Genomic DNA, 23,751 nt, shown 5'->3' with positions numbered 1-23,751 from the left:
ATGTACCTACTGATATGTTAATTCTGACCAGATTTAATAATTTTTATTAGGTACCTATTAAATTTTTACCGAAAAAACCTTTTAAAATAACACACCCTAAAGTATTGATTTTCTCATCGTGAACACAGATCGGTATCGGAATTTATGTTTCTTCTCGTCATTTTATTAATTGTAAGCACGTTTTATATGAATAAAAGAAGTATAACCTATTTCACTTATGTGATTTTCTTTGTGTTAACAGTTAACAGAAACATATATGTTATGTGTACCTATAACTCGACTAGGCAACACCTTTCCAATGATACATATTTATTTTCCCCCGCTATATGATTAAAGCCGGAGTTATTGCAGGTATTAAATTTATTTTTTGGGTCAATAGAATTTTTTTTTTGCAAATCGTATTAATTAACCTATCTTTATTTGCAATACAATTTTTGAAAGAACATATTATTTGAATTCGTTCAAAAATTTATTTGAAAACGATATTTCTGCATTTTTAATTCATTTTTTCACTTAAATATTACTTACATTTTAAATTTCTCCAAAAATCAAAATTTAAAAATCTAATTTTGATGGGTCTTACGGAATCGTGTAGACTTACAACGCTCCAGAGATAGCATTGTTAGTCACATAGTCTCTGTTGCGACCGGTCGTAATTTTCTACGATTTTCTGATAAAACATACTTAACGCGTTCAAAAAATATGGGTTACTCAGCTGGTTCCGTAAGAAGCCCAATTTTTGATATCTGTATAACTTTGTGTAATAATTCATCTTTAATTTATACTCGTTTTCTTAGCTTTTCCGAGAGTTATGTTTAGGACTTAAAAGTTAAAAAAAATCAAAAATCAGACTTCTTACGGAACTAGATTTTAATATCCTCTTAAATTTTGTTCATAGGTTTATTACAATAAAACAACTCAGTAAACGATATTCTTTGATGGCGCAAACGTGTTTTAAAGGAAATTTTCGTGTACATATTTTGATGAGACGTTCTCTTAAGGAGGTAAATTTCAAAAAAGGGGAAAAGTCATTATTAAGTAAACATAACGCCAAATTCAAATATATTTTCAGAAAACAAATAAATGATAACTAACCACAAAAATTGATATCAGAGAAAAGGTTGTATATAATATAATATTGTATTGTTTAATTAGGAAGAAGAATATATCTTGTATGATTCCTAATAAGTTATAAAATTACAAACTCTTGTGATGCTTACTTATTATTTTTTATAAAATTAAAATATAATAAAGTATAATCTAGAAATATAAGTACCTATACACACGAATAATATTTTTAAATCACAACAATATTATAATTAAAATTGTTATTGTTATTATTAAATATGTAACTTCATCCAAATTTGAACTTAAAAAAAACAATAAAAAAAACCGTGTTTATATAGTTAGATTTTTTTTTGCAGCAGAGTTAATTACTTACGCGGAACCTTGTTTTAAATTTTCAATCCTTAGCTAAACAATTATTTAAACGTTTCATACATTTTTAACAACTAAATAATTTGTAAATTTTCAATTAAATACATTTTGTCATCATTTGAACTTTAAACGTCTAAACAAATAAACGTGATCATGAATTTTTAATATTTTTCAATTTCTATTATTGTATCAATTTATGGGGAATTTAGTATTACATTTTCAAGTTTTATGACCGAACGAATAAATTTTTATTGCCATTTATATAGAATAAATAACTAAAATAATTTCAAATGTCTATAAATAACTTAAATTTTTTTTAAATATATTGAAAGTTTAACCAAATATAAAAATTGATAAAATAAACATATGGTGTAAATTTCAAGTTTCTTCAGTTATTATCGTTTTTGAATAACAACAAAATAAGAATACGGGCACAAGAGAAATTGAGTGAATATAAAATGTTGTAATTCAAATGCTCATAAAAATTTAATTTGAATTTCCAGCAGACATTTTTTATTTGATAAAAGTAGACAAACTCATGAAGAATCTTGAATTTAATTTCTAAACCTTAGATTTAAAAAGATAAATTTTATAAATTTCCAACTCAAAATAAATTTCATGATTTTTTACGTATTTTGTCAAAATTTAAACGTAAATGTGTGTTAAAAAAATTGTGTATTTTTTCTAGTATAGAAAATGCTAGTATAAACATTCATTGAAATTTTCATGTATACGGTAATTTGCTTAAAAATTGATTTCACGTATAAATTCCCGTTTTTTCTTAATTTTTTTTTTTCGGATGCTTTTGAAAACTACTGTTGTCGACGCCAAGATATAATATAATTTGGTACCTATGTAAAGCGTACATGAATATCTCGCCGCCGACCGACACACACAAACAGTCATATAATCTTTGTTATTTTTGTATTGTATATTTTTGTATTAATTATGTGATTGTGAATTTTATTATATAATATGTAGACAATCGCCGCCACCGCACCGGCTGCGCGATTATCATTACTTTACACGGCCGCCCAGTCAATCAGTCCGTTCCGTAGTGCCTACGAGGAGGATCCTACCTATATATTATTTTATTACGTACGCTAATCGTCGTCAAAGAAAATATATTAATATTGTGCCCGCGAATCGCCACGTATATTATAATAATATTGTTATATTATAATACCTACTCGTATCATATTGTTTTGTCGGCGCGAATCGCAATAGCTTTTATTATATTGTTCGGTGCAAATCGCCGGTTTATATTATATTTTGTGCGGGCGCAAATCGCCAGATTATATTATAATATTGTATAAGGCGCTAATCGCCACTTATTTTTATTATATTTAGTTTTAACTGTTCCTAGTTCCTGTCGTGTGTGTGTGTGATTTTTTCTTGTATAGCTAGGACCAGCTGGCCAGACTGCGCTCCACCAAATTGTGAGTTTTTGCTATTATCGCTATTTATTGATTATTTTTTACATACTATTATATTATTATTAAATTGTTGGGCCAAAAGGGCCATATAGTATCACTGCTTGTTGAGCCAGAGCGGCCGATTATATATAATTTTTCATACCTATTGGTTATAGGGGCTCGTATAGCAGCACCCTATATATATATATATATATATATATTACCATTACCTGTTGGGCCAGAAGGGCCAAATTATTGTATTTTTACTAGTCAGCCATAAGGGCTTTGATTTATTAGTATTATATTTTGTATACCTATCATTAGAAGGTTGCTGTGATTTTTATGTTATATTGTGTTATTATTTGAATTATTTGTATATTACAGCAACTTAGTTACCAAAAACCGTGTTACCTTTTATTTTAATTTTAAGTATACACACCACAAATATACACACCTACACACCCACCACACACTAGCACTCTCTGGTCTTGCTCGGCGACCTCGTCCACTTCCTTTGAGTTGCTACACACATATACACACATACACACGGTCGGCCGGTGTGTGAGTGCGCCGCGCGAAGTATTTGGTGACCGGGCGTCACGGCCTGCTATTATTGTGTCGTTCCCGGCCCGCACAACTGTGAATTTCAAAATTTTACCTCCCCAATGCATCAACTTAATTCACTTTCCAACAGGAAAAACTACTGAAGTTGAAAATCGAAGTATCATTTCGACAATTTATCGTGTACGTATATACAAATATATAAAGGTATATATTTAAAACACACATCTTTGTAAAATCATTACATTCATAGCTCTGCTCAGAATCTAAAATTCATTATATATTATAGAAATGATTACGCAAAACTAGATTTTGACAAAAATCGATGTATACTAAAACGTCTAAAACTGTTATTGGTTAATTTCAAATTATTTTTGATCTTTGTATGGTACGACATGTTTATATTTAATTAGTTTTTTCAATGAAAAATTTTTCGTTTGAAAATTAATACATACATTTTGTACAAAATAAGCCTTAAAACAATTTAAAAAAATCTAAAATAATAAGTTTAATTTTTTTTAGTGTTGCAAGTTAAAATTCTTACGAAATTATTTAAAACTGCAAAAATTCGTAAATAATGATAGCAATTGAAAAAATAAACTACAACAAAGCAAACGGCCTTTAAGAATTAATGTGTTATTTCGCAAATTTTTTTAATAAGGTTATGGGACTAACTACAAAATGATTGTCACAGTTTTTATGAATTTCGCCTTCTAACTTCAGACGCTTATAATCGAATGATTTTTATTACTCAAAGACATTTTAAGATAAAAAAAAAAACATAATTTAGAAGTGAATACATTTATTATATTGCTAAGAGCAATACAAATACCTATTTCAATACATACTAAATATTTGTTTTTAATTACGTTTTAATAAATTAGAAAAAAATATTTTTTAAATAGTTTCAGAACATTGGCATCTGTATTAAATACATATTTTTTAAATGTATTTTTCACAAGACTGTAGGTGATGATGGGTAATTCTATTTTGTCTTAACTTCATCATTGTAAAAAAATAGTCTTATACAACGCACAGATAACTTCTGGATTATCTGTAGTGATATGTGATAAATAGAAGTAAGCATATTTTGTAATGTAGGACAGTGAGGCTAAATGTACAGAGGCAGCTAAATTGTAAATTAGATATAAGGCAAAAAGATCGAGATAGAAAGGGCAGTCTTTTGGTACTTTTAGTATAATTACTTATAATTATATATAATATAATTACTTATAATCTTTTGGTACCCGAGTACTACGGCATACGACGATTGTATCGATTGTGTTTTGTTTGTGTTAGTGTGCATTAAATAAAGGGTTTTAACTCATTGGATTGTTTTTTAAATTCGGCGCCACCTGCTAGAATAAACGAGTCCGATCTGAAACCGATTAATTTATGGTCTTTGAGGACAAAGGTATTAAAATTACATTTTCTGTCTATTATTAAAGGCTAAATTGAAACCGGTTAGTTCATGGCCTTTTAGCCAAATAATTAGAGATCAAACGTATGAACCTAAAGGTACATTTTATACAACATATCAATAAATTAATATTCCTTTCGTCCGTATATACTTATAATTAAGGGCGGTAAATGCCTAAAGCAACTTTTAAAAATACATCTATAATATAATAAATACTATTATAAGGGGCTTCACTGTACATTGATTGCATGTGTATTGTTTTGGCTGGTGCGTGGTTAGGATTATCAGGATGTTGGGAGGGAGGGAGTGCAGTTTATCCAATAAGATTTTCGTATGTCCGATACCTCGGTGGTGGCTATATCCTTTACTACCGAAATCAGTCGACTGAAGTTTCGCGCGACGACACCACTAACACCAGACAGAAGTCCGTATAATATAATATAATATAATATAATAAAAAGGTATACGTCTCTCTATCATGACAAACGTAAATAGTTAAATTGTCCCAATTATTGGAAAAGAAATTTCAGTGTTTAACCCTTACAATCAATCAAAATCTAATTGCGAGATAGCTGGTAAAGAATCTGTTAATCTGTTTTTGGTGAGTACCATAATATGTTTATTTACAAATAAATAAATAGGTATTTATTTATACCAGCGGTTCTCAAACTGTGCTCCGCGGAGCCCTAGGACACACACACACACACACGCGCGCACACACACACACACACCCGCATGTGTTGCAATTTAGAGTAAATTGACCTCTTATAAGAATTAAAGGTAACATTATTATCTAGATTTTCACATAGGCTTTTTATTATATTTCAATTTTGAAGCGAGTTATGAGGGCGTCCTCTTAACACTTAATTGTATGTTTTAATATAATTAAGATTTCATTTTGTAATACGATTACAGTTTATAATCAGCAGAATGAGTATTATACAGAAAATGATTCCACTATTTATTGGTACCGTGGTATTCGCACCATTGTGTTGCAGAGGATTACAAGATCCTTGCAAATCTCAAGATCCTCAAATTTTTGATTTGTGTAAACAAGGTATAAATGATAAATTTAGTTTTGATATTTTTACAACAAAATCTTTGTAATAATTAAATGGTGTGTACTTATATTGTATAGCTCTGGAAATAAATGCAACCAACTGGTACCTAAATCTTAGAATTCCTGAAGTAAATGAAGAAATTCAAAATTTTGTTGGTGTACTTGAAAAAAGGTATCTTTCGGAGGATGTACTAACGGATATCAGTCGTTTGACAATGGGAAGCTCAAATCATGGACAACTGATTGATTCTCAGCCATCCAGAGATGGGCTTTCAAGATCTCGGAATGCTGAAATTATTCGTGGGGTTACATATAATCTAAAGAATAAATATTGCATAAAGTAAAGCAGTATTTCAATATTTCAATAAAAAAAAATAAAAAAAAAAATATATATTATTATTGTTAAAAGCATAAATTAATCAACATTTCAGGTATAGGTTAGGTAATATCCAATGTGCCAAAGACTTATCAAAGGTGAAACTAACTAGCACAACTTTGAGAAACATGTGTTTGTCTGAGTATTATAACGAAACATTGTGCATTGGGAAGAACTTAAACTATCGGAGTGCTGACGGTTCTTGTAACAACTTGAACCGTACCTCATTGGGAAAGGCAACATCGCCATATAAACGTTTACTGTTTCCAAACTACGTCGATGGTAATATTTCTCAATTGATTTTATCACACGATTCACACGTCACCTGTAGAATTCTATAAACGTAAACTTATTTACTGTTATTAAGCATTAAAAGCACTCTTTGTTTGGTTTTTATTTACCATGTATGGCATATTATAATTTTGTAAATCTAATACTATGATTTCGTTAATTGTTCATACAGGTATTTCCGAAATGTCTGAAAAATTGCCCAATCCTAGATCACTGAGCATGAACCTTGTCGATAACAAAAGCTCGACTGACCAATCAAAAACGATGATGATGGCATACTGGACGATTTTCATAGGCCATGATCTATCACAAACGGCGATTTCCAGCATGGGTAAATACATTAATCTCATAACCACTTTTATACATTTATAAATTGATTGATCGTAACTAATGCAATTGGATGTATATTAAATTTATATAGGTAATAAGAATATGCCTGTGAAATGTTGTCATAAAGAAAACAGTATTCAATATGTTCTGAACAAAAACATTAAGTCTTGTAAGCCTATATTATCGATACCGGAAGACGATAAAGTTTTTAAAAAGAAATCGCAAGCGTGCATGAACTACGTTCGTTCGAGGCTGGCAGTGCGTTCCGATTGTACATTAGGACACGTGGAACAAGTAACAGCCATATTAAATAATTTTATCATATCTATAAACTTTTATTTTATTTTTATTAAAAAATTTTAATTAGATAGTAATTACATGCAATGAAGACATTTTGGGTAAATGGATCTGAAGGTAATAAGGATAGGACAAGTTCCTATAATAACTTATACAAAAAATGGTGTATGTTTCGCATTTTTTCTTTATGGTTGTATAATATGTTTTGTTTGTAATATTTATGAAAAATTGTGAAAAAAATTTACAAAAAATTGTGATCGTGGGGTGTGAACATATTTTCAGCATTTTAGTGTTTAAAATACGTACGTTGTAAAATCACATAAATCGCTGAAATTAACGAAATATTAAAAAATGCATAGCCATTAATGAAAACCTATTTATGTTTCGCAGATGAACCAAGCTACACATTATTTAGACGCATCAATGATATATGGTACGACAGAGCAACAGACGTTGTCATTGAGGAAAATGATGGGTGGTGAACTCTTGTTGGAAAAAGCTAATATCACCAGGAAGTCATATTATATGCCGCTGGAAACAAAAGAAACCAACGCTTGCCAGCGCGGCAGCGGGACGTGCTTCAAGGCCGGTGACATTCGGGCAAACGCACTCCCCCAACTTACGGTCCTTCACACATTGTGGATGAGGCAACACAACCAGATATGTAGAGAATTACAATACTTGAATCCACATTGGACAGATGAAAACATTTTCCAGGAGGCCAAGAAAATCGTGACGGGATTAATACAGCACATCACATACAACGAGTGGCTACCAGCGCTCCTTGGTGTAAACTACACTAAAGAGAACGGTTTGGGGTTGTTAGAGAGCGGATATAGCAAAATTTACAACGGTACAGCCGATTCGACCGTCAGCAACAGCTTCGCGAACGCGATACTGCCGTTCGCCAATTCTATGCTCAGCAACAACATCAGGTTCGGGATATATTATAATATAATTGTTATCATCATTATTATGTAGGTATGTGGGTAGTTCAGTTAGTGGCGACAATTTTTAAGATAGCCATGAACAATCGTTGTTATCCAAGAATTTTTCTTTGGACAATTTAAGACTACTATTTAATTGTATTGGATTTTGATTTTTAAACGGTGACCTTTACATTTAAATTATTTACATAAAAATCCAACATGTATTTTAATAGCGTATTGAACGAAGAGACGTTGTAATAGTTAGGGAATTAAAACGGACTTATCTTACATATAATTATTCTTACAAATAATATATATATAGCAGTAAAAACGTAAACACATAGGACTTTAAGATAATAAATAAACATATAATAATATTGACGTTTGAAAAAAATAATAAACAAATGTATAATGTACAATATTACATGTTTACGTATAATTATTGTGAATGTTTGTACTTAGTTTATACTCGGAAGACCGAATGATCAATGGAAGTCTTTCACTAAAGGAACATTACAACCGACCTGTCGATATACTGATGAAGTACATAGATGGACTTATTAGAGGACTAACTACGCAGAATACGGAAAAAGTCGATATGCAGTTTACAGAAACGGTGGGTTTATGAAACACAAAACATATAAACTTTGTTTTTTGACATCATCAATGATGATTCGTCGTTTTTCTTGGTATATGTTAACATTTTTATTAGATAACAAATTACTATAATAGAAAATTTAACGTATTTTAAATATTTTTTATAGATTACAAATTACCTATATAGTATTAATCCAAATAATTCGGTTGGAATGGACATTATCAGCCTGGATATTCAACGAAGCCGAGATCACGGTATTCCAAGTTACACACAATTTAGAAAATATTGTGGATTAAAAGACATAAAAAATGAGCAAGATTTGTCTGAGATCATGATGGAAGGTGTAAGTGTTGGAATATACATTTTAAATGTTAAATAATAATATACCTAATGTACTGATAAATTTCTTTCGGAATGTTGTACTTAGTCAGCTAAGAGATTATTGAAGCAATACAACACTTGGAATGATATAGATCTATTGGTAGGTGCATTGTCTGAGAAACACGTCGATGATGCAATGGTTGGCCCTACGATGAGGTGTATCATCAAAGAACAGTTTGTAAGAACTAGAATTGCAGATAGATATTTTTATGACTTACCAGGAGTATTCAACATTTGTTAGTATAATTGAATTAATTTTTAATAAATGAATGAACACAATTTAAACTAACCTTTTTTTTAATTTAAGACCAACTGGAAGACATCAGAAAAATTACTCTGGCCAGAATTATTTGTCAAAATAGCAATAATGTTAAAACGATGCAGAAACGAGTATTTTTGACACCAACTTCAGATAATGATATACAACCATGTGAGAACGAAATAATTCCAAATGCATTTTTCAATCGTTGGGCTGATATTGCAAAATAATCTAGTTGAAGCCTGTAATAAATGTATTTATAATTCATTTATATCGAAAAACCATAAATAAACTTTAAATAATTTTAATTTTAATATTTAATAATCGCTTAACTATTAGTTGAATCTATTTGCCCAATAAACCTATCTAATACTTTTTAATAAGAACATAATTTATAATTAATTATAAGTTTATATTTAATATTTAATAATATTTTTTAATCTATAAAAAAAAAATGATTACCAATAACATTAATTTAAAATATCATTAGTATTGTAAAGTGTGATATTTATTATGAAACAAAAATATACTTCTAGTTAAAATATTTTAGGGTTTAAATATTTGAGGATTGTATATCTATACTGATATCAGTTCAAAAGGTGCATATGTATCATTATATACATTGATGAAAACATAAAATCTTCATAAAAATGTATCAAAATACATTTCTTTCTAATTGAAAAGATCTTTTCAAGTTATTACGGCATTTTACTGGCCAATTCAACCCCTAAAACATAAAATATTACCTTACATAAACTAGCTACTAATTTACAATAAATATTTTCCAGTTTGATAAAAATTAGTTTTGATACATAATACATACACATGATCACTCGCGCGTTTTATTTCACATGATTACTAGCGTGTTAGATTTTTCCAACTATATATTAATTTACTTATTTACATCGAAATACAAATTCAATATTTGTATAATTTATATGCATTGCATTAGAAACTAGAGACAGTATATTATATGAAGTAATTTTGACGACCCCCCTCTCCTTCAACTACAGTCAATGGATTTAATAATATCTACTACCTATTCATGATGTCATAATTATAATAAGCATTGAAGGAAGGGTTATTCTAAAAAAAAAAGCGAGAAACCAAAATTGGTTATACTAAAATGATAAAAAGTTATACAATAATTTATTATATAAAATTAATTGTAATGCATTTGTATGAGTGATTGTTGAACTAGTTGGTGGGTGGGTAGATAGCTATCAGGATGAAGGGTGGGAGATAGTGAAGTTCCACCAATAAGATCGTCGTTATTCCTATGAGCCCGTTGTGGTAAATATTCCACTGACCATCCGATGCAAGTAGTTTCATGCGACACCGCAAGACCACACTGAAGTATTGCAGTTGAGCACGTCTGACGATCATTGTATGATAATACGCCGACAAACGTGTGTGGTTAAATTTACTCAATCATAAGATAAGGATTTTCGGTTCACAACGACGAAAACAATATAAATTCAGTTACATGATAGCTGTCAAGAGGATAAGAAACTGTTAATTGTTCAAAATTAAACGAGTCATCAAAGGGTAAGTACCAAATTAATATTTACATTCAAATAACAGAAATAAGTTGATTTTTACACAAGTTATAACAACACGTCTTGTGACTTGTCAATTGTCTCTTGTTGGGTTAACGTGTTAACACGTTATGCACACATAGATACCAAGGGTGTTTCGATTTTTTCATTCGCCCTAACATGTTTACTAATACGCGCGTATGTTATATACTATATATTGTGTACCTAATGCGTGAAAAATAGTGAGCTACCGAAATAAAATGTAATCTTCGAGTATAACTACAGCAAACTATTAAACACTTGCATAATGCGCACAAATTCATGCCACTTCAAGACATTTCACAAATTATTACTTTACATAAAATTTAATTCCTGTTATCAGAATAATAGTGAAAATATACTGCAATGCTATTGATATTGCCATTTAAAAAAATGTTAAGGGGATTCGATAACTACCTGTTTTAAGGAGTTGAATATATGCAGTTTCTATATTTCGTGCGTACAAGGCATGGTTACGTGTGTGTTGTAACTGATTATTAGTGTGAGAGACTCCCGCACCACACTTACTATAGTGCGGCCAGCGAAACTAGGCGGGTGATCGCCGCGCGCCTGGTGGCTGTTTTCATGTGAACCAGGGGTTCTAAAAGTATTGCTTATTAAATGAATAGCTGATGCAGTTGTGTTTCAGCTGTTTTATAAAAAATTTTGGGTGTCCTTTCAACACAAATATTTTATTAGCGTATAAGCATTGAACAGTGAACACTATATAATGTAGTGTTCCATGGTATGAGGTACATCGTTTATACAATATATATAATATAATAATATGGGTACTACATACTGCCGAGGGTGAGGGTAACCGTCTAGCGCGCCTTTTTTCTATTGAAACTGGACATCTGGCACTGGTGACCACATTCCATTGACTTTATTGTACCTATTGTAATTTTATTGAAACCAAATTGTGTACAAGAACCATTTTTTTCTTCATAATGTGTTAGTCTTCGATCCTCTGCCCTTCGTGTATCTGTTGATTGCTATCGTTTAAGTTTAATGTGATTTTTTTACACGGCTGTTTTAATATTTTACAATATTTGAATTTTTTTTTGTGTTTGTTTTTTTTACTGATCGTTTGTGTAAATTATTTTTTCAAAATGTCAATTAGACCCGATATACATTCCCAAACGAAAAAAACAATATACAACGTATATACATTTTTTAAAACCTTAGCCAACTGCAAAGATAAGCCGGAATTAGCAGATTATTTTTGACAATCACAGGAGAGGACGGCCGAAGCTTGTGCGGTGAGTCTGAGAACTGTACAACGGATATGTCATGAAAGTAAAGTAACTGGAAATCGAGAAGAACCATTATGTGTCGGAAGTTCTAATGACCTTAAATTTCAATCGCCACGAAAAAAATACTGTCGCGAGAAATCTGTCACTGAACTTGATGATTTTGACAATGAAGTGGTCAGAAGAGTTGTCCATAGCTTTTACGACAAAGGTGAATTTCCAACGAGTGCTAAAATATTATCGGAACTGCGTGAAAAATTAAATTACCGTGGATCAAAATCGTCGGTAAAAATAATTTTAAAACAACTTCATTTTAAGTACAAAAAATGTAACGACGGTCGCAAATTCTTGATGGAACGGTCCGATATAGTAGCTGCGCGCGTTAAATTTCTTAGAAAAATGAACGAGTTTCGTAGGAACGGTGATACTCGGCCGGTAATCTACTTAGATGAAACCTGGGTTAATCAAAATCATACGCGTGGACGTATTTGGCAAAATGAAGAAAATACGGAAGGCTTAAAAGTACCTACAGGCAAAGGCAGCCGCCTCATAGTATGCCACGCCGGATCTCCTTCCTTCGGATTCATTAAAGAATCAAAACTTATTTTTCGATGTAATTCTGGTGACAAGGATTATCATTCACAAATGAACGCCACAATTTTTGAAAGTTGGTTTTCACAAATGTTACTTAACTTAGAAGAGCCGAGTATTATTGTCATGGATAACGCTTCATATCACTCTTCTTTGGCCGAGAACTATCCGAAGTCCAACAGTAGAAAGTCAGATGTTCAACAGTGGTTACGGGATAAAAATATAGATTTTTCTCCTGTAGAAACACTTGACGAGTTACGGGAAAAGGTGAAACTTTCGATGCCGCGCGGAAAAAAATATAAACTGGATGAACTAACTTCCGAAATGGGTCATGAAGTGGTAAGGCTTCCCCCTTACCACTGTCAGTATAACCCAATAGAACTTATTTGGGCGCAAGTTAAAGGCAGAGTGGCTGAAAAAAATTCAACTTTCAAAATTGCAGATGTCGAGAAACTTGTGCATAAAGAGATCGATGCAGTTACTTCGAACGATTGGGCCAAATGTGGTGAGCATTGCGTCAAGATCCAGGAAGAGGACTACGTCAAGGCGGGACTAAGGGATGAGATATTAGAACCAATAATATTGACCATTAATCCTGACGAAAGCAGCTCAAGTGAAGATGAAGACGACAGCTGTGAGGACTAGAATATTTCAATTCGGAAAACCATTTTTCTATGTAAATATTATTATAATAGTTTTAAGTTTCATTACTTAGTTATTAGTTTTTAAATGTACATACATATTATATAATTGCGTAAAAAATAATGATATTAATATTATTACTTATTAGCGAATGTGATAATTAATAAATAATAAGTTTTACGTATAGAAATATCGAACGTTTGTCGTTTAGTTTTTATTACAACTCCAGAGCTTTTTTAAAATTATTTTACGCGGGAATGAAGTCTTGGAAACACTGACGAAAATTGGCCACCAGGCGCGCGGCGATCACCCGCCTAGTTTCGCTGGCCGCACTATAGTTATAAACACTCACGCACGCTCATGTACAATATGTCGATGTGAACAACGTCGCACATGCGAGCAAAGTAGATCGCCAGTTTTTCGACTAAAACATCCAATCTTTTGTCCATCGGTCCAAGTAACCTAAAAATACGATAAGGATTTTAAAAATTGATTTGAATACGTAATTATGTCTTCTTAAGATCGGTCAAGCATCTTTTTCAAATTTACGATTTTAATTCAGTGTAATCAAAACTTAAATTGTTTTAAATTTCACAAATTTTAAATCCACATAATCCGAGCCCTAATAATAACGAATTCAAATCAGATATTAAATGTCTTATTGCATCATATTGATGGACAAAAGATTGGTATGTTAAAATCGAAAAAACGGTCGGTATCGAATGTCCCCCTTAAAAAATTATGTAATTATTATAGTTACACTTTTCGTAATAATATGCTTACAGTTGATAAAAATGGTCAGAACGGCAAAAATGATAATAATAGTACGACTGTTGATTTTTACGGTGATATTTACATCACCATACTGCAGAGGATTTAAAAATCGCCATATTCATGATTTGTATGAACAAGGTATATCCTATATTATTAACTTAAGCTTTTGTGTTAATAGTTTTAAAACTAATCGATTGCAATGGTTTTGTATAGGTTTGGTTATAAACTCGACAAACTGGTATCTACAACTCAACATCTCTGAAGTAAACGAAGAAATTCAAAAGGTTATCGAAAGAATTCAAAACAGATATCGTTTTGAGGATAAAATATTATCGCATGCCAGTCCTTTAAAACTTGGAAGCCCAGTTCATGGACAATTGATCGACTCCATGCCTTCCGATGAAGGACGTTCAGCATCTCAAATTGCTGAAATAATAATAGATGTTTCACGTAGTTTGATAAGCTCATATTGTTTAAAGTATATAAGCATAAAATAAATATCTCAATAAAACTAATACATACATTTTTTATCATAATGATATGCATAAATTAAATAATTGTTTCAGGCATGGGTTAAGTGATGTACAATGTGCCAAAGACTTAACGAAGGTGAGTCTGAATGGTACAATTTTGGGTTGGATATGTATGTCCGAATATTACGACAACAATTCGTGCATTGGGAACGATTTTAAGTATCGTAGTACCGACGGATCATGTAACAACCTGAAACGTAAATATTTGGGAAAGGCTAACACGCCTTATAAGCGTTTACTGTTTCCAGTCTACATAGACGGTAATATATTTCAATATATTTTTTTTAACGCAAATTGCTCGGATCATAAATATATATATATATTTAAGATTCTGAACGAAGTGATGAATGTATTGATTTTACAATGATGTGTGTGTTTTTTTTTTTTTGTGTGTCTGTGTACAGCATAACTAGTCGAAATAATGCTTCGATTTCAAACTTTGGGGGTGGTTTCCGATGTAAAAGTGAATATCCTTGGTGCATTATAGAGGTCAAAGGTAAACATTTTCCAACAGTTTTCAAAAAAATCGAAAAAACAAAAAAAAAAAATGACAGAAAAACAGGAATTTTTACGCAAAACCAATTTTCGACCAAATCGATATTTTTATATGGTTGTAATTCAAAAACTAATCACTGTAAATACTTGAAATTTTCACCAAATGTTAATGTTAGTGATATCTATATACAGTTTAATTTTCAAAAATTTTCGACTTTTTTGAGTTATTTATAGACCACTGAAATTTTCGATTTTTTTGAGAATTTTTTTTTGAAGTGTCCGTAAAAAAATGTTGGACGACCAAAAAAACTTGAAAATTTAATACACGGTTCTTTATGAGTTGTTCTTATTGTAGCTAAAAAAAATTAAATATCGTAAATCACAATTTTTTTTTAATAAGAGTTTACAGTTCAAAATATTACGAAATCTGTCGAAAACGCGAAAATTTGCAAGTAATTTTGAAGTTGAAAAATCATAAAATTTTTTGTGTTTATAACTAAGGATTAAAAAAAGAAAGCGGGTAAGTGGGTATCGCTCTTCTGTACATTGGGGGTGGGGTAGACCTCTGACTAGGGTAGGTTAAATTTGAATGCAATGATAGGTATCATTGTATACGAAAAACGATTCTGAACGGAGACGGTTTATCTGTCTAGGATCTATTATAGATTATTAGAAATTTTCAAATCTTAGATTTAAAAAGAAAATTTTTATGAATTTCTAGCTTAAAATAATTTGCGAATTTTCGTGATTTTTACGTATGTTGTCAAAATTCAAACTTTGAATGCTTATAAAAAAAAAACGTGCCTACGAATTTTTAATATTTTTTAACTGCAGTTGTTAAAATGTGTTAGAAGCCTTGTATTAAATTTTCAAACTTTAGATCTAAAAATAAAAACTTTTATGAATTTCTATCTAAGATAATTTGAAAATCGCCATAATTTAACGTTAAATTTTCAAGTATTTTGATTGGGCCAAAAAAATTTTATCGACACTTCAAAAGAAAATTTTCAGAAAAATTGAAAATTTCAGTTGTCTATAAATATCTCAAAAAAGTCAAAATATTTTGAAAATTAAATCATGTAAAGAAAATTTCAATCTAAATAACTTGTGAAATTTTCAAGTATCTACGACTTATACTTTTTGAATAATCATAAAATTTTTTGCGTTTATAACTAAGGATTAAAAATACAACACTAAGTTTTCCATAAGTTTTCCTTCAAGTAGCTATAGAGAAAACTCGAAGCATCATTATAGAAAAAATTTTAAGTGCGTTTGAATTTTAATTTTTACGAAATAGCGTAACGATAACGATTTATCCTGAAACGATTTTAAATATTTGTTACTATTCAAAAAGTATAAGTCGTAGATACTTGAAAATGTTTTCAGTTTTTTAGATTGGCGTTTCTTTACATGATTTAATTTTCAAAATATTTTGACTTTTTTTTAGATATTTATAGACAACTAAAATTTTCAATTTTTCTGAAAATTTTCTTTTGAAGTGTCGATAAATTTTTTTTGGCCCTATCAAAATGCTTGAAAATTTAATACAAAGTTCCTCATAAGTTATTCTTATAGTGATTAAAAAAATTATAAAAATACATAGGAAAAATTTTTTTTTATTAACATTTGAAGTTCAAATATTGACTTAATACGTAAAAATTACGACAATTTCCAAATTACCTTAGATAGAAATTCATAAAAGTTTTTCTTTTTAATTCTAAGATTTGAAAATTTTTAATAATCTATAATATACCCTAGACAGATATACCTTCTACGTTCAGAATCGTTTTTCGTATACAATGATACCTATCATTGCATTCAAATTTAACCTACGCTAGTCAGAGGTCCACCCCACCCCATAATGTACAGCAGAGCGATACCCACTTACCCGCTTTTTTGTTTTATTCAATATAATAAGATGTTCACATTACTCTTTCAACTAGCACGTAATTTCAGCTAAAAATTAATTACGTATTATAATTTAAATTCATGTGAATCTCTATAATAATGTGATTTTATTAATTGATCACACAGGTATTTACGAAATGCCAAATGTATATGAAAACAAGCTGCCCAATCCTAGATCACTGAGTACACATTTTGTAAAAGACGAAAATTTGACAGATCGTACTAAAACAATTATGATGGCGTACTGGGCGATGTTCATAGGCCATGATCTATCACACACGGCAGTTTCCACCATGGGTAATCGCATAACTTTACATCATTTGATTGACCATAATTAATGCAAACGTATACTTATATTAAACCAAAAGGGACAGAAAACGGATTTGTGAGTTGTTGTGATGATGACAAAAGTATTCAATACACTATGAACAGAAACATAAGGTCATGCAAGCCTATACCAATACCGAACGATGATAAGTTTTTTAACCCGGAACCACATGATTGCATTAACTACGTGCGTTCACGGCCAGCGGTGCGTTCTGATTGTACATTTGGACCAATGGAACAAGTAATAGCCATATTATTAAATAATTAATTGTTTTAATGAACTCATATTTTTTTTTGCAAAACAAAACACTTAACCTAAATCGGTCATATTAAATGGTAAACAAATAATTGGACATATTTTTTACGTTTAGATAATTTAATATGTTTTGTCTATACGTTGGTGGTAATAATATAAAAAAAAGCGGGTAAGTTGTGGATGTCGCTCTGCTGTACTGTAGGTTACTGTAATGGATGGGATTAAATTTGAATGCAATGATAGGTATCATTGTATACGAAAAACGATTCTGAACGGAGATGATTTGTCAGTCTAGGATATATTATGTTTAAATATTGTCATATATTCTATTTTGAAACAAATATTTTATTTTTTAATTAAGACGCATTTTGCATATGGCATGGTTAATCAATATCATAATTCATAATACCTTATATGCTTATATTATCAAAGATATACGAATACCTGGTTTGAGGATAAATCGTTATCATTACGCGATTTCATAAAAATTTAAAACTCAAGAGCTCAAAACATTTTTCCTATAATGACGCTTCAAATTTTTTCTATAGCTATTTGAAGCAAAACTTATGGAAAACTTAGTGTTAAATTTTATAACCTTAGATATAAATACAAACAATATTATGAATTTTGAACTACAAAATAATTTGCAAATATTCATGGTTTTGACGAATTTTTGTCAATATGTGAAATTTAAATGCTAATAAAAATTTAATTTGAATTTCCGGTGGACATTTTTTTTGTGATAAAGATTGACAAATTTGTAAGGAGTCTTGTTTTAAATTTTCAAAGCTTAGCTTTAAAAAGAAAATTTTTTATGAATTTCTAGCTTATAATAATTCGCGAATTTTCGTAATTTTTACGTATTTAGACAAAATTTGAACTTTAAATGCTTATAAAAAAAAATGTGACTATACATTTCTTGATTTTTCAACTGCTATTGTAAAAATATTTTGGGAGCCTTGTATTAAATTTTTAAATCTTAGTTATAAAAGGAAAATTTTTTATGAATTTCTAGAATAAAATAATTTACGAATTTTCGTGATTTTTACGTATGTTGTCAAAATAAAAATTTGAATACATGTAAAAAAAAAATTGTGGCTATACATTTATTTTATTTTTCAACTGCTATTGTAAAAATATATTATGAGCCTTGTATTAAATTCTCAAATCTTAGAATTAAAAAGAAATACTTTTATGAATTTCGATCTAAGATAATTTGAAAATTGCCGTAATTTTTACGTATTAAGTCAATATTTGAACTTCAAATACTAATAAAAAAAAATTGTGCCTATGTATTCTTATAATTTTTTAATCACTATAAGAATAACTTATGTGGAACTTTGTATTAAATTTTCAAGTATTTTGATATGGCCAAAAAAATTTTATCGACACTTCAAAAAAAATTTTAAGACAAATTGAAAATTTCAGCCGTCTATAAATATCTCAAAAAAAGTCAAAATATTTTGAAAATTAAATCATGTAAAGAAAATTTCAATCTTAATAACTTGTGAAATTTTCAAGTATCTACGACTTATACTTTTTGAATAATAACAAATGTTTAAAATCGTTTGAGGATAAATCGTTATCGTATATTTCGTAAAAATTTAAAATTCAAACGCACTTAAAATTTTTCCTATAATGATGCTTCGAGTTTTTTCTATAGCTACTTGAAGGAAAACTTATGGAAAACTTAGTTTTGTATTTTTAATCCTTAGTTATCAACGAAAACAATTTTATGATTTTTCAACTTCAAAATTACTTGCAAATTTTCGCGTTTTCGACAGATTTCGTAAAATTTTGAACTGTAAACGTTCATTAAAAAAAAATGTGATTTACGATATTTAATTTTTTTTTAGCTACAATAAGAACAACTCATAAGGAACCGTGAATTAAATTTTCAAGGTTTTTTGGTCGTCCAACATTTTTTTACCGGCACTTCAAAAAAAAATTCTCAAAAAAATCGAAAAATTCAGTGGTCTATAAATAACTCAAAAAAGTCGAAAATTTTTGAAAATTAAACTGTATATAGATATCACTAACATTAACATTTGGTGAAAATTTCAAGTATTTACAGTGATTAGTTTTTGAATTACAACCATATAAAAATATCGATTTGGTCGAAAATTGGTTTTGCGTAAAAATTCCTGTTTTTCTGTCATTTTTTTTTTTTGTTTTTTCGATTTTTTTGAAAACTGTTGGAAAATGTTTACCTTTGACCTCTATAATGCACCAAGGATATTCACTTTTACATTGGAAACCACCCCCGAAGTTTGAAATCGAAGCATTATTTCGACTAGTTATGCTGTGCACAGACACAAAAAAAACAAAAAACAAAAATAAATAAAATAAACACACATCATTTTAAAATCAATACATTCATCACTTCGTTCAGAATCTAAAAAAGGAAACCTACTCTAAATATCAGTGCGCATAGAGTGAAGCGAATATTTCCATTATTCCATTATTTAGAACTGAAATATCGAATTGGCAAAAACCTGAGAAACTAACAACATATTTAAGATATATTTGTTTTTCACAGATGAATCAAGCCACCCATTATTTGGATGCATCGATGATATATGGTACGACGGAAAAACGAACGTTGTTATTGAGGTCAAAGTCGTGCGGTATGATGATAGAGCATGATCGATATTCAACATTCTCAACTTTGCCGCTGGAGAGCACAGACACATACGCGTGTCTGAACGGCACCAATACATGCTACAGGGCTGGCGATATCCGAGCAAACGCATATCTACCACTGACCGCCTTGCACATATTATGGTTAAGGGAACACAACCGGGTAGCCGTTGAGTTGTGTACAGCAAAACCCGAGTGGACTGATGAGCAACTTTTCCGTGAGACCAAGAAAATCGTTACGGCTAGCATTCAGCACATCACGTACAACGAATGGCTGCCGGCGCTGCTTGGCGTTAATTACACCAAGGAGAACGGATTGGGATTAGAACAAAGAACCACGTACGACGAGACTGCAGACCCGACAATTAGCAACAGCTTCGCGACCGCGATACTGCCATTCTCTAATTCTATGATTAGCAACTACGTCGGGTTCGGAAATAAACATGATTTATAATTTTACAATTGTTATACCTAATTATCAAGTATGCTGGTAGGTTATTTTGTAGTGACAGCTTTTAAAATAACCGTGAACAACAGGTACCTCTTATTTATAAATATTTTTTGGAGGATAAGTGATCATTAAGTACCTTTTTAAAATATTTTCACCTTACTTCAGCCCCGTGCTTTTGTAAGTAGATTTTGATTTTGACCGGAGTGATGAATGTATTGATTTTACAATTATGAGTGTTTTTTTATTTATTGTTTTTTGTGTCTCTGTCCACGGTAAGTGGTCGAAATAATTTCTCAACTTTGAACTTTAGTAGTCTCTCTAATGGGGAAGTGAATATAGTCGGTGCATTGGAGAGATAAAAAATTAAAATCCCTAGTAGTTTTCAAAAGCACCGGGAATAACAGAAATGTTTACGCAAAATTGGTTTTGAATATTGGTGTAACTCTAGGCTCCTAGTATGTGTTGTTATAATGTTAGTTAAAAATTATTTAAAATACATTGTCACAATTTTTTATTATAAGTATTCAAAGTTCAAATTTTGATAAAAATAAATACGTTTTTAATGTTAATTTTGCGAAATATTTTAAGCTTTTCTTATAAATTATCTTTTTAAATCAAAGATTTGAAATTCAGTTCAAGATTCTTCATAACTTTATCTACTTTTATCAAATAAAAAATTTCTCATGGAAAGTCTAATTAAATTTCTATAACCTTTTGGCAAAGTTACATATCAAACAATTTTTTTATATAGGTACTATGAATGACTAAATGAGTAGTCGGTAACATAATGAATCTGATTTGCACTTTATTTTACAGGTACCTGTCTGCATTTTTTTTTTTTATATAATTAAAATATTATTATTATAGTATACAGTAACCTAGAGTGACAAACCGTCTCCGCTCGTTCGAAAAACGATTCTGTTTCTCCTACATCAATGAATTCGAATTTAATACCAACTATTACAGTAAACCTCTTGTAACTTACCTATTGTAGGTATACAGCAGAGTGGCATCCACGTACCTGCTTTTTTATTTTTAAACGTGAACATTACGTTTAAAATTATTTATTTTTTCAACAAAATGTACCTATATAAGATACCATGTATGGTACATTTTGGTTTAGAATGTTTAGATCATTGCGGGTACCTTCAAGCATTTAATATTAGTTAAACAAATTTACAAATTAAGGGAAGAACTCTTCAACTATTCATAAAAAAAATCTATAGGTATAGTTCTAATACCCGATATTTCATTTAAACAATAAATCAAAATTTGCGCAAAAATATTCTACTATAATTAATTTTGTAAAATGATTTATATACGTATATAACATAAGGATATTGATGTTTGAAAAAAAAATAAATAAATGTGTATATTGTTATACATACAATGTAACTTGTAAATGTTTTTGTTTAGTTCATACTATGTAGATATTTTTGGAAAGTTATTTGACGTTCAAGGATCTCATTATCTTCTAAGGAAATATTACAACCAACCGGTTGGTCCGCATATGACCAACTTGAATAAAATTCTAAAAGGGCTAGTTTCGGAGAATACTCAAAAAGTCGATATGATGTTTACACAAACGGTAGGCGAACGACACAATCAACGTATAAACTTTTTTTGAACAACATATACGATGACGATTATAATACTATAGACAATAATATTATAACGTATAATAATCTGTTCTTTTATTTTTTAAATATATTTTATAGATTACAAATTACCTATACAGTATTGGTCCAAATAATTCGTTTGGAATGGACGTTTTTAGCTTGGATATACAACGAAGCCGAGATCACGGTATTCCAAGCTACACGCAATTTAGAAAATATTGTGGACTAAAAGACATAAAAAATGTGCAAGATTTGTCTGAGATCATGGTTGAAGGCGTAAGTTTGAACATAAATTTCAAATACATACCTACTGTATATAGATTAATATCTTTCTGCTTCAGTCAGCTGAGAGATTATTGGAGCAGTACAAAACTTGGAACGATATAGATTTATTGGTTGGAGTATTGTTGGAGAAACATGCTGATGATGCAATGGTTGGCCCTACGATGAGGTGTATCATCAAAGAACAGTTTATAAGAACTCGAATTGCAGATAGACACTTTTATGACATACCAGGAGTATTCTCTGAATGTTAGTATAATTAAATACTTTAATATACAACATTTTACATAAGCTTTTTTTAAATTTCAGATCAATTGGAAGATATCAAACAAGTGTCGCTGGCCAGAATTTTGTGTGATAACGCCAAACCTCATAAGATGCAACTAAAAGCATTTTTTAAATTGGCGTCAGACGAAGAACATCTTCTTTGTAATGAAACATCAATTCCCGAAACGACTTATAGAAGTTGGTTTGATGAATTTTAATATATTGGAAAAAATAAATGTCGTATTTACAAGAATATACATAATTTTAAGCAATAATCCATAATAGGTACTAGAAAATAATTCGAATATATAACCATAATCTTCATATTTTGTTTTATATACGTACAGCTATTAAGAGGACGTTTCACCCGCATGTGTTGTCTCCGTCTTACAAGTGCTTAACATTGCACAAACTGTTTCGCGCGGGAAAGAACCGAGAAAGTTACAGTTATAACTAAGAAACGAAATTTTCACCACATAAAGAGGAGAATTTTGTCTGTGCAATATCGTTTTTATTTTTTCGATATCAGAACTACAAAGAAAGTTATTCATGCTTAAAAAACACAAAATTAATGTATTATAAAACAATAAGAATTTTTTTTATATAAGTGATATCAAAAAAATAAAAACGATATTGCACAGACAAAATTCTCCTTTTCATGTGGTGAAAATTTCGTTTCTTAGTTATAACTATAACTTTCTCGGTTCTTTCCCGCGCGAAACAGTTTTTGCAATGTTACGCACTTGTAAGACGGAGACAACACATGCAGGTGAAACGTCCTC

General features: G+C 30.2%; 3 protein-coding genes across 3 annotated transcripts; all 3 read left to right on the top strand.

Moving 5' to 3' along the window:
- Positions 1-5,781: 5,781 nt before the first annotated feature.
- Positions 5,782-9,662, top strand: LOC149059751 (immunomodulatory peroxidase-like). Its single transcript, XM_089225920.1, has 10 exons — positions 5,782-5,890; positions 5,972-6,233; positions 6,325-6,551; positions 6,733-6,891; positions 6,982-7,184; positions 7,578-8,122; positions 8,579-8,732; positions 8,881-9,057; positions 9,142-9,331; positions 9,403-9,662. The coding sequence occupies exons 1-10, from the start codon at positions 5,782-5,784 to the stop codon at positions 9,582-9,584; spliced, it is 2,208 nt and encodes a 735-aa protein (XP_089082046.1). The 3' UTR covers positions 9,585-9,662.
- A 2,381-nt stretch (positions 9,663-12,043) lies between these two features.
- LOC149059750 (uncharacterized) lies at positions 12,044-13,753 on the top strand. The gene is made up of 2 exons (XM_089225912.1): positions 12,044-12,094; positions 12,170-13,753. The coding sequence occupies exons 1-2, from the start codon at positions 12,044-12,046 to the stop codon at positions 13,418-13,420; spliced, it is 1,302 nt and encodes a 433-aa protein (XP_089082038.1). The 3' UTR covers positions 13,421-13,753.
- A 458-nt stretch (positions 13,754-14,211) lies between these two features.
- LOC149059749 (immunomodulatory peroxidase-like) lies at positions 14,212-23,328 on the top strand. The gene is made up of 10 exons (XM_089225900.1): positions 14,212-14,291; positions 14,424-14,669; positions 14,758-14,984; positions 17,254-17,424; positions 17,496-17,695; positions 20,250-20,779; positions 22,218-22,389; positions 22,520-22,696; positions 22,762-22,951; positions 23,012-23,328. The coding sequence occupies exons 1-10, from the start codon at positions 14,212-14,214 to the stop codon at positions 23,185-23,187; spliced, it is 2,169 nt and encodes a 722-aa protein (XP_089082026.1). The 3' UTR covers positions 23,188-23,328.
- The last annotated feature ends 423 nt before the right edge of the window (positions 23,329-23,751 follow it).

This window comes from Diuraphis noxia, unplaced genomic scaffold, assembly GCF_037042655.1.
Source record: "Diuraphis noxia isolate RWA-SAM2 unplaced genomic scaffold, SU_Dnox_SAM2 contig0001, whole genome shotgun sequence".
Classification (NCBI taxonomy): Eukaryota; Metazoa; Arthropoda; class Insecta; order Hemiptera; family Aphididae; genus Diuraphis; species Diuraphis noxia.
This window is presented reverse-complemented; position numbering and strand designations above follow the sequence as displayed.

Bases quoted from the DNA above. Each gene is read 5' to 3' on its own strand.
- LOC149059751 (XM_089225920.1), top strand. From the start codon at position 5,782: ATGATTCCACTATTTATTGGTACCGTGGTATTCGCACCATTGTGTTGC. The intron at 6,552-6,732 runs GTAATATTTCTC...TTGTTCATACAG, and splicing joins GTTTCCAAACTACGTCGATG to GTATTTCCGAAATGTCTGAA. The intron at 6,892-6,981 runs GTAAATACATTA...AAATTTATATAG, and splicing joins AACGGCGATTTCCAGCATGG to GTAATAAGAATATGCCTGTG.
- LOC149059750 (XM_089225912.1), top strand. From the start codon at position 12,044: ATGTCAATTAGACCCGATATACATTCCCAAACGAAAAAAACAATATAC. The intron at 12,095-12,169 runs GTATATACATTT...TGACAATCACAG, and splicing joins CGAAAAAAACAATATACAAC to GAGAGGACGGCCGAAGCTTG.
- LOC149059749 (XM_089225900.1), top strand. From the start codon at position 14,212: ATGGTCAGAACGGCAAAAATGATAATAATAGTACGACTGTTGATTTTT. The intron at 14,985-17,253 runs GTAATATATTTC...TTGATCACACAG, and splicing joins GTTTCCAGTCTACATAGACG to GTATTTACGAAATGCCAAAT. The intron at 17,425-17,495 runs GTAATCGCATAA...TTAAACCAAAAG, and splicing joins CACGGCAGTTTCCACCATGG to GGACAGAAAACGGATTTGTG.